At 42.3% G+C, this 12,040-nt stretch overlaps 1 protein-coding gene across 1 annotated transcript in view; it reads left to right on the top strand.

Moving 5' to 3' along the window:
* Positions 1–11,546, top strand: part of lrfn1 (leucine rich repeat and fibronectin type III domain containing 1) — a 106,274-nt gene extending 94,728 nt beyond the window's left edge. The window contains exons 4-5 of the mRNA XM_083549502.1: positions 1,384–2,779; positions 7,071–11,546. Of these exons, the coding sequence (XP_083405628.1) occupies positions 1,404–2,779; positions 7,071–7,929 (2,235 nt within the window). The 5' untranslated portion in view covers positions 1,384–1,403 and the 3' untranslated portion in view covers positions 7,930–11,546. The remainder of the gene's footprint in view (positions 1–1,383; positions 2,780–7,070) is intronic.
* The last annotated feature ends 494 nt before the right edge of the window (positions 11,547–12,040 follow it).

Raw genomic sequence — 12,040 nt, 5'->3', positions numbered from 1 at the left:
TAAAAAAGTGCATTTAAAAACAAAAAAAATTATAATTGTCCCCCCTCCATGTCTATAAATATTTAAACCTTTTAAATTTCACGTGCGATCCCATACTGAGGTCACGTTCGTTTACACGTTATGTAGTTGTAAGTGTTTGCTTTGTTTGCTGTAAGAAAGTGTTCTGGATCCAAACGGAGCCTTCCAGCAAACATAATGAGACGTAATAGCTGTAATTGTGCCAAATTCAACCATGGACCTGTCCAAAGCTTCAGCGTCAGGACTTTGAGCTCGCCTCCAGCAGAGTCGCAGGAAGTGACTCATAAACATTTGGCCAGAGTGTGTACCTTCAGCAGCAGCAGTGCCTGAGGAGCTCCAGCTGAGGGAAGGAAATAGGAAAAGATGGTGGTTCAGGTTCCTTTGAGAATCTTGGTTATTACACCCGAGAAATGTATTTCTTTTTTTCCTCCCCTTTTCTGCCGACGGAGAGAAATCGATGCGGCTGACTGGATCAGACAGAGCGAGAGTCAGCGTCTGGCACATGAGACCCATCAAACCGTAGCATGGTTGGAGTCGAGGGCACTTTGCGTCCCTTTGGGTCTACTGGCACAATCTGTCGTACAATTAAACCTTTCATCCGACTGAAATTTCACCAAACGGTTTACTCAAAAATCCTATAGAACATTCCAGAAGATGATGTCATTTCCCTTTGAAAGTCTGCTGCCATTTGGGATGAAGCGAATACTTCACGCATTCCTACAGTACGTGTCGAGTTTAAGTACCAGGTTTGTCTTTTAATTGGGGCATCAGTGAAACCTGGGCAGAAATAGCACTCGTGTGTTTCTCTCGAGGGCTGTAAAGTGGATGAGGCGAGGTGTGTGTGTGTGTGTGTGTGTGTGTGTGTATGGTCACTTTATTTTCTGCTGAGTTGTAATTTAACCCTTTAGAAGTTTCCCTTAAACAAAGGCCCTTACCTCTCTCTGCTCCAGGGGGTGCTGTATCATGAATGACCCTGTGCTCTGACTCTAGCTTCTCAATTAACTGGGATGTAAGACAACAGAATTTCACTTATCTGTAATATACGTTATCTCGTATGTGTCAATTTCTATAGAACATAAATAGAAATACATTTTTGCTAAATGTTTCTCAGATGTTATGCCGCATTTGTGAACCTACAACAAAATCAACCACGATTCGAGCAGCATTTGAGAAAAGGCTCTTTGATGAATGATGTAATTGTGATGATGTCAGTATTGGAAAACAGAGACCACTTCCTTATCTACTTAAATGTTATTTGATGAGCTCACGCTCCACTGCCCACATATGCATTCTGTCTAGAAGGTAGAAAGCAGCACCCGTACTGATGGATGTGTTTGTTTGTGTCTTGGTTTGTGTAATCTGCAGGACGAGGAAGCTGATAAACCATGGAGCGGTTCGTTTTGTGCATGATGCTGCTGGGGGTTGTGGTGCGAGGACAGCAGTGCCCAGGCCGATGTATCTGCCAGACCATCTCGCCCACACTGACCTTGCTTTGTGCCAAGACTGGACTCCTGTTTGTGCCACACACTATTGACCGCAAGACCGTAGAGTTGAGGCTCACGGATAACTTCATTACGGCCGTCCGTAGGAAGGACTTTTTAAACATGACAAGCTTGGTGCACCTGACACTGTCTCGCAATACCATAAGCCAGATCGCACCTCATGCCTTTGTTGGACTTAAAGCATTACGGGCGCTCCACATGAATGGAAACCGACTAACCGATATAAAGAACGACCAGCTGAAAGGTTTGGTCAACCTTCGGCATTTAATACTGGGGAATAACCAGATCCACCATATTGACCCTTCCGCCTTTGACGAGTTTGTATCTACGATCGAGGATTTGGATTTGTCTTATAACAACCTGAGGACGTTGCCGTGGGAGGCGATAGCCAGGATGACCAACATCAACACACTAACTTTGGATCACAATCTTATCGATCACATAGGAGCTGGAACTTTCACACTGCTCACTAAACTGGTTCGCTTGGACATGACATCCAACCGTTTGCAGAAGCTGCCCCCGGACTCCCTCTTCCAGCATGCTCAAGTGCTGTCTGATCCGAAGAGTTCCACTAGTTCCTCCAAGCTGACAGTAAGTTTTGGTGGTAACCCTCTCCACTGTAACTGTGAGCTGTTGTGGTTACGCAGACTCACTCGAAAGGATGACCTGGAAACTTGCGCCTCACCCGAGCAACTTATGGACAAGTACTTCTGGTCTATTCAGGAGGAGGAGTTCATCTGTGAACCTCCACTCATCATCAAGCACCACTCCACTAAGCCGTATGTAATGGAAGGCCAAGGTGTCACGCTCAAGTGCAAGGCAATGGGGGATCCAGATCCTACCATTCACTGGCGATTTCCCGACGGAAAGCTGGTCCATAATAACTCGCGTACCATCCTGTATGATAACGGCACTCTGGACATCCTGATCACGACCCTAAAAGACAGTGGGGCGTTCAACTGCGTCGCCTCCAATGCTGCCGGAATCGCCACGGCAGCCGTTGACATTAACATGATCCCACTGCCCTTGTTCGTCAACAACACCGGTCACATGAAAGAGGCTGACCCGGGTCTGTCGGACATCACCACCTCCACCAAATCAGGAAGCAATGACACCAAGCATCAGGACAAGAGGGTGGTGGTGGATGAGTTGACCTCCAACTCGGCTATGATCCACTGGCCTTCGGAGCGACACATTCCTGGGATAAGGATGTATCAGATCCAGTATAACAGCACTATGGATGACACTCTGGTCTACAGGTGAGAAAAACTACTGTCTTATGTCTTATGCCAAAGTGCTTTATATTATATACTGCTATTTATTGTCAATTTAGCATGGAGTCAGAATTCAACTATTACAAATTTAATGATTAATGCTGTTGAACTAATGCTGAACTGTATGTTGGTGATCAGTATACACCAAGCGCCAATCAAAACACGTGTAAAACAGAGCGTGAGCTCGACCCTGATTGGTGACTCGCTGCGGAGTCTAAGGGAGTTTTTTCTTGCCACAGTCGCCACGGCTGCTCATCAGGGATAAACACACATCATTCACCTTGACTGTTGATTTCTGTAAAGCTGCTTTGAGACAATGTCTGCTGTGAAAAGCGCAATAGATATAAACTTGACTTGCGTGTTTCACCAGTTATGTATAACTGATGAACTGGTGATGTATATTATAAATAAAAGGAACTACTGATTTTACTAAATGTAGTAAGAAGTAAGATTTTTAAATATAGCTTTAGTAAAGTACAGATAAACGGCCGTGGTTGTTTATAATTAGACATGTGGTGTGGTTTTGTTTTGGTCTCCTTTCCTGCTTTGTCACTGGTTTGTTAACCTACTGTGAACACCTGCTCACCGTTAGACTTTAATTAGCCTAGCGGTTTAATAATCCCTACTGTTTCATAGTCAAGTCTTATCCTGCATCTAATATCATGAAAACCAGCCCTTGATTTTAAGGTTTCTGTATTTCCATCATTTGACCCTTCAGCCCCAAATCATGATCAGTACCAGGTCTAGTTGAGGTTTAGGCGTTTCATCATATAACACACATGGAGAAGGACTTGATTGCTCTAGAAACTGCAGGGTTTTTTCTCCAGGGTTTACTTGCTGTAAAGAATGTCTGAAGTCCTCAGGATTCAGCAAAAAAACAACAAAAAAAACCACACTGCATACGTGTCAGGTGTATTTTAGGTCTGTAGCGTGCTCGCTGCTCAGAATAGATTACACAGCTTTGGAATAATTTCAGGAAAAAAATCAATTTGCAAACGTTGCCCAGCTATTAATCACTAATCTTTCGGTTCATTAGCTACTTGGAGTAAGTTTAGATCAGACACGAATCAGACAATATGTCATGATTAAACAGTAGCAAGGCTTGAACTTAAGGGCAGATCAAATCTATTCTGGTGGAAAGTGATGTACGATGGTGCAGTTTAAAAGATAAAAATACTAGAAAAGGAAAAGATGTGAAACCAGTAAAAGGGTCTCTGGTGTATTGGAGCCAAAATGGCTTTGTGGAACAGAAGCTAAACACATCGTCAGAAAGTAGCTGAAGAAGGAGTGCTTCTCATAACCCAGTGTAAACCTGAGCAGCTGAAAAGGTCAGAGATAAAATTACTGACAAAATTCTGATTTTAGAAGATTTATATGGAAAAAGAGTTAAAAAAAAAAAAAGAAACCAGCAGATTCCTTATATAGGAAGATGTAGCTAATTATTATTAACTCACTGGTGTGTAATTAATACATATAAAAAAAGAACAATACAATCTGAAAATCTAAATAAAATTTTGTTTAAAGTGTGTTAGGAAAATATTCTCAGGTTCTGTTTGGATTATAAAAAAAACTTCAACAAAACAACAACAAAAAAATCAGATTTTACTGGTAAATTGAGACAAAATGAAAAAGAGTAAATAAAAAAAATAAAGAAGTATAAATACATGTTTTCAATAATTTGTGTTCTTTTTTTAATAGTTAGTTTTTTTGTGTTGATTTCTGATTTGCATGTTTTTTGTAGTATGCTAATTAAGCTTTCATTCTTGAAACATAATTTAATCTGCATTCTGAATTAAACCAGTCGAGTCTGCTGATGATGTTAAACAAAATATATATAGAATAAACAAAGTGTGAATTGACCCTCAAAAGAAAAACAAAATGTAAAAAAAATACAACTTGTGTGTGTTTTAGTGAGTGTGCTTATGAAAGAAAAGATTTTGACAGACCTGACAGCAATTTTATGTAATTGTGAAATGGGCGGAGCTTGAAGCCTTATATATCAAATAATGGTTTGGAGAAAAGAATTTAAAAAATTTCATTATCTTTTATTATCAGTTTAAGAGAAATGAAAACTGTATGTATGATGCAGTTCATCCCAAAATATGAAAAACGACTCCATTTGTCATTTCTACCTGTTCTGTCTCTTCTGAACGTGTAAACAGAGGTCCGTGGCATCGTGTATTAAATTTCCAAAACTAGTTTTACAAGTAAAGGACCATGAAATGATAAATTGATGTGTCATAAACATTAGCATGATGGATGAAGTTTGCTGCACGTCCTCACCATCGCACAATACATCTTACAGCCTTGATCGCTCGCACGTGTCCTGTTATAAACAAGAGCTAAAATGGATTGACTCTTTGGGATGGAAGCATATGGGCGATCTGGAAGGAAAAAAAAAGATGCTAATTGTGTAGCTTTTCATTAAATAAAATGTCCCGTGTTTCACTCTCCAGGCCAAGAAGGATGCAGCACAATTTACAATTTGCCTAAATGTCAGGGAGCTGGGAAACCGGGAAAGTGTGTGTGTGTGTGTGTGTGTGTGTGTCACACACACTAGCATCTCAATATTGGCAGTTGTGAAGTGTTAGCGGATGTGTGAACATGGAGAGAAAAAAAACCCTAATTTATCGAAAGTCTCACTGAAGGACTTTAATAAAGCAAACGCAAAAGCTGGGTGCTATGGAGAGATTAGCATCGAAAAAAGTGCACATATACACACATATATATATATATATATATATATACACACATATAACACACGTTTTAGCATAAAATGAAAATAGGATGCACTTTGCTGACAGCTGGACCCCTGATACTTTCCCACCAGACACGTGTTAAATGCCACGCATGATTCTGACGCTGCACTTAAGTCCAGTTCAAAGTCTTTGTCGTTTTCATTTGAAACGTGGTCGTGCTCATAGGTCACGCTTTACATCGCTGAAAAACGCAGTCGAGGCTAAAAGAAGAACCCTCGATGGGGAAGTTCAGGCGGTTTGAAAGGCGTATGGGAAAAGTGTGGCCGAGACTGTGTAGGAGAGGTCTTACTGACTTGAAGTAAAGCCAAAGCATGTAGCAGGATTCTGTAGCGTATAAACAGCCTACGCAAAGTCAAGAGCTAGCGCGAGGTTTTTGGTTTTATAGAGCTGTTAAGACGAGTATGAGTTCTAATTTAAGATTCTAATTTATAACCAAAACATTACACTGTTATCGCTCGTGATCCCAAGCTCGGGTTCCTTCTGGTGCAGAGTTTCACGAATTTTCCTTCTCTTGACTTCCACTCACCTCCAAAAAGGTGGCCTGGCTATGTAATTTCCCCAGGTGTGAATAAGAGTCTGCAAGCTGCCCTGTGATGGACAGGCATCTCATCATTGCTGTGTTTCTGCTACACATCTCAAAGTTTCCAGGTTCACCATGACATAAAGCAGTGTAAAGGTCTAACAGAACATGAATGGATCATATCAGTATCATACATCTGGTTTGATACCAAGGGAGAGTGAGCAATAAGCTTTTACCTGCCTCAGGTTCTGCACCTGCCACAGCTTGTGCCCCTACCCCTGCTCCTGTCTCTGATCTCGACCCAGCCCCTGCCCCTACTCTTTCCCTAGCTCCTTCCCCATCTCCCGCTCCAGCTTCTGCCCGAGCTCCTGCCCCTGTCTCTGCTCTCGCCCCAGCTCCTGCCCCTACTCTTTCCCCAGCTCCTTTCCCATCTCCTGATCCAGCTTCTGGCCATTGCATCTGCCCAAGCTCTTGCCCCTGCCTCTGCCCCTTAACCCTTTATTACAATTTTTTTTTAAATCTAATCAAATGTTCTTAGATCAACCAGCATTGTTGTTCCTTGTCCTTGTGGAAGATATGTGACCTCCATGAATAGCTTCTGATCTTATCATCAGGACCTCAGTCACACTGATGCACTGCCAATTCTTAATGTACCCCCACCACCCCCATAGCTGCTCAGATGTTTCTATAGAGATTCATGTCTAGTCAGTTTGATAAGCATGGATCATCGGGAACAGGCCTGAGGCATTTATGGCAGGAGTGAGAAAGAGAACCAGGACTGGACTGGACAGTGGAGTTTAGAAGAAAAACTAAAAGCTGTTTATTTGCATTTCTAACCAGATAATGCCAAATTATACAATTTCACCGAGGTACTTTTGTACCGATATACCATCTGAGATTTTACACCTGTATGAATTTGTGTCAACATCATAAACTTTAAAATGTACTTCTAATTTATTTCTAATCGAACTTTCTCTTTCTTTCTCCATCCCTCCAGGATGATTCCCTCAGAGAGCAAGACGTTCCGGATCAACGACCTGGCGGCGGGACGCGATTATGAGTTGTGTGTCCTTGCCGTGTATGATGACGGCATCACGTCCCTCACTGCCACACGTGTGGTGGGCTGCGTCCACTTCCGGACCGCTCCCGAGACCGGACAGTGTCAGTTTGCTCAAGCACAGTTCCTGGGTGGCACCATGATTATCATAATCGGTGGAGTCATCGTGGCCTCTGTGCTCGTTTTCATTGTCATCCTGATGATTCGATACAAGGCGTACGGTACGGCCGACCCCTCCAAGTTCAAAGGCGGAATGTCTGGAAGCATCCACCAGTCAGGTCGGACCACATCGAAGAAACAAGAGCGTGCAGGAGAGTCTCCAATGGGTACAGACTGCCATGCTATCGCACTACTTAGCCTCGAGAATGAGACTCAGGAGGAAGCAAAGGCGCTGACGCCTCCGGTTAACTCCGAGGTGGCGGCTTTGGCTCTCGCACCTGCACCACCCATTCCTCCATCCCGCCGGGCGAGTTTAGGAGCCCCGCCATCAGACGATACGCAGACGGACAGCAGCCTGACAGGCTCCACCATGTCACTTTGTCCCATGGGCACCAGCACGAGCGATAGGGACAGGAAGCGGACACCGGCAGCCATTGGGTTGCTGCCCGGTGAGCTTGCAAGGGCGAGGCATCGCTTCTCCTTTGACGGGGACTACACGCTCTTCCAGAGCCACAGCTACCCGAGACGGGCCCGCGCCCGCCGCCACAAATCCAGCTCGCAGCTCGACGTCTCGCCTCCGACCGAACGCCGCATCACGTTCAGCAGCAGCACTGAGTGGATGCTCGAGAGCACCGTGTGAACAAACAGACACATCCGGATCCAGAGCTAGTCTTTATTTCATCAGTTATCAGGGGTGAATTTATTCGTAATACATTTCCCAGACAAGATCACAAATATTAATCACTAATATAATTCCAGTCCAGATGTAGGTTTTTATACTCCGACTCCAACAGAACCTCCTAACCAATTCTGCCTTCTCCTACAGATTACTGACAAATTCCTTGACCTTTCCAGGACAGAGAGAACAGTGGTCCCCAAACTTTTCTGTGAGGGCCACATTATTTTTCCTTTCTTTATTCGGGGGCCGGACCGATCTGTAACAGAAAATTACATGGGCCAGAGTGACTAGCTGCATTACTGTTTTATTATGATTATAAGTGTATTTATTTTGACTACCAATGCTGGATTACTTTTTTTTTTTTTTTGCGCCACAGAGACAAATGAGCGGTTTTTTTTCGAGAGCTATATAGAGGGAGGCGGTAACTTAGTGGTCAAGGCATTGGACTTTGTATCTGAAGGTAATAAGTTTGAATTCCAGCCACATCAAGTTGCTACTCCTGGGCCCCTGGACAAGGCCAGTTAACCCCATAGCTTCTCAGTTTCTAAAAATTAATACTGGATAAAAAAAAAAAACATAGCACTCATTTGCTAAATAGTACTTAACATAATAAAAAAAAAAGCAGTGAATCAGGAAAATGTGCTAAAGGAAATAAATATGAATACATGAAATTAATAAATATAATTCTATAATTAATACATCATAAATAACACATATAGCAATCTCTGAATTGGGCAGTCTAACATGTAAAAAGAAACAGCACATGGCATCAGTGATGTGCCTATAGAGGCCTGCTGTTGTAACGATGGCAGACCGACAACCCGGAAAAACTATGGGTATGGATTTTTGACTTTTTTTATTAATCAAAATACAGATATATGAGTAAAACATATAAAAAAAAAATTTAAGTACGTCTCTGGCATTGTCCTGAGAACTGTTTTAAATGTTGGGGTGGGTGGTATTTAAAGACCCCTGCTTTAAAGGAAAGCATTGCAAATCTCTGGCCTTTATTGCAAATGCTCAAATTAAAACGTTTGACCAGCTTTATATTGGACCGCTTTAAAAAAACTAGTAAAAACTGCCCTGTTCGTTGCAATGAATTTTTTTCTTGGTCGGGTCCTGTGGGACCCCAAGTTCCCAAAACATCTCTTGTCCAGACTATCACAGTTGTGCAACACCAGTTCAGTTATATGTCATTTTTGTGTTCCTCTTATTTCTGAGCCACTTGAAAAATTCCCTCCAGGCACTCTCTGCACACCAGCAGCCTTTTTTCACCATGCGTCAGTCAAGTCCCCGTACGCAGAAATCTCTGAGGACTTACTATGTTTATTTTACTGCAGTTGCCATGGTTTCGCACCAATATCCACACAAGCTAGCTGGAGAATGCAGAAAAAAATATAAAAAATACGCATTCGACCACAAATCCCACATCCTTCTATTAAAAATAGACATTCTGAAAGGACATGTTTGTGTATGAAATACATCTGTGTAATGCATCAGTGTCTCCTGGTGTCAGGGTGACCTTCAAAAAAGGCTTAAGTGGTTTGATGGAAAAAAAAAACCCCTGATCTGTTCAAACAAGGAGCTTTCAGAGGTAAAAACGAGTCTCGGGTCATAGAGTAGGGTTGAACATTTGGAACAAAAAGATTGAAGGGAAAACTCATTTTCTGCCGTCAAGTCTGTCAAGTTCAAAAACTTTGTGGCATCGCTAACAGTAGCAGTAGTTTGCAATGGGAAGTTTTACAGAAGGAACTCGTACAGAATACACAGCAAAACTTCAGGTTCAGTTCTGCAACGTTCAGTAATGGGATTGAAGATCTGGAGATGATTTAAGTGGCTCTGGAGTGGGAGGAGTCAGAGGTGTGAATGATGTAACAAAGGGGAAACAGACCTGTCAATCATAAAGAGGAACAGAGTGAGCTGAAAATCATACTGGAGTAAAAGTACAGATCTCTTACTTACTAAATTACTCCATTTCAAGTCAGCAATTCCAATATGACATGAGTAAAAGTCTTCAAAAATCTGATTAGAACAGAAGTTGAGTATCAAAGACACATTTTAGTGAAAAGCTAAAAACATTGTTGATCTGTTTTATTTCCTAAAATATCAATAACACTGCATTAATCATCAATACAACGGCATCTACAAAACGCCAGAATGAAACCAACGAGGCCGGTCCAACCAATTCAATCACAGGATCATGTCAGAGCCATTAGTATTTAATGTAGAAATAAATAAGCGATGATGAGATCGCCCTTTCTGCAGAATAAATAAGCCGAGACAGCAGAATGTAATTATTTATGCTCATTGTCAATTAAAATACAGTGGCGTAAAAAGCACATCTGTTGAATTGTAAATGTACATATTACAGCGTAAAAAGTCACTTATAACTTTGATATTCACTAAAACCAGAAAGTAGCCAAATAAAAGTGTCATTAATGTAATGAAGAACATTTACTCAAATACTTTACACTGCTGATGAGGTCTGATGCAAAAGTCCAAGTTCAGTCCTTTATAGCAATTAGCACAGACTCGGGGGAGGGGCATCACATGCATAACTAAACGCAGTAAGGTGCAAACAAACAATGCAGGAAATTGGCACATGCAGAAGTGATCATCTTAAGCAGACACTCTTATACAGCGTGACACAACTGAGCAGACGATGTTTAAGGGCCGTGCTTAAGGACCCAGTAGCCTGGTTTTGCCGGGATTTGCACTTGTGACCTTCTTATCCAAAATCCAATGGCTTAAAAACCGAGCCGTCACCATTATCTTTCAAAATAAAACCCCATGCAGACTGCAAAAGGCAATAAAATGGAAATATAATATCATTTTCAACTTTTTAATTGTTTTTCTGTGCAGCCTGGAACCAAATGGTCAGCGGCTTGGTGGTTGGAGATCCCTGGGATGTAGAAACCACAAAATGTTTTCACAAAGCCGAGATTCTTGTGCAATCCGCACTTAAAAATCACTCACGAGATGCTGAGAGGATCTCGTCCGTTTCTCAGTGGTTTTATTTCGGATCTCAGGCGGTGTAGAAGATTTTGTTTTCCGTAATCTAAACCAGAGATCCAGCTGCTGTAAACGTGTCTGATGGAGTGCGATGGAGGGAAGTGGCGTTTCCCGTGGCCACAGTTACAGTCAGAGAGCTTCAGCGCTCACGTACTGATGACATGTACACACAAGTTTGTGGTTTATTACAGTATGAGTTGTATTGTCATGCGAAGGGAAAATTTCATGCAGCATCCCAAAAGACGTCCGATACGATTGTTTACCTCAGACGTTGTGTAACAGTTTGGGGAAGAAGCACATCTGGGTGGGGAAATCAGGGGTTACAAAATTTGGAGCTCAGAAACAAATTGGCTGAAGGTGGATGCAGGTGTTGCTCAAGCAGCAATAAACAAACATCTGAAGGTCTGGAGGTCATGAGTCAGGAGCCAATGGAGATGAATTTTCAAATCATGTCATACTTTGAACCCGATCTCAAGTTTATTGGCCTTTTTCATGATGCAAAATATAAAAGCGAGAATAACTGATGAAAATAAAGTCTCCGATTTTGGGATCTTGATGTAAAAACACACACACGGAGTTGTTTTTTGTTCCCGTCACGTGTCACGTGTTGTCTGTGTTCTGTGTTTGATTTGAAAGCACAGTCTGGCTCCGTCCTGCTTCAGACACACAGAGAGACAGACAGAGAGACTGTGATAAAAAGAAAGAAACGGTCTCCACGCCCCTACCCATAATGCAGCGGTGCCTTATTCCTGAACGTGTACTAATGGAAGACGTGCTGCTACGTGTCCGTCTGCTCTTTACACACCTCCACTCTCTATCCATCCTTCTGTCCTTCTGTTGAACTTCTGCTGATTTTTCTACGTGACGCCACGGGCGAGAGGTCCGACAGGAAATGCGACTGCTCCGTTTTCTTTCTAATACTTCATTAAAAAAAGGGAAAAAAATAAAAAATGACTGCAAACGATAAAACAACGTGAGCTCACATGATTCCTTTCATTTCCAGACGACTGAATGCACAGAAGACACGAGACGCTAAACATCGGGCATGCTTGGGTCCGAC

Source organism: Silurus aristotelis, assembly GCF_946808225.1.
Source record: "Silurus aristotelis genome assembly, chromosome: 8".
Taxonomy (NCBI): Eukaryota; Metazoa; Chordata; class Actinopteri; order Siluriformes; family Siluridae; genus Silurus; species Silurus aristotelis.
The sequence above is the reverse complement of the archived record's forward strand: the minus strand, read 5'-3'. Positions and strand labels throughout refer to the sequence as shown.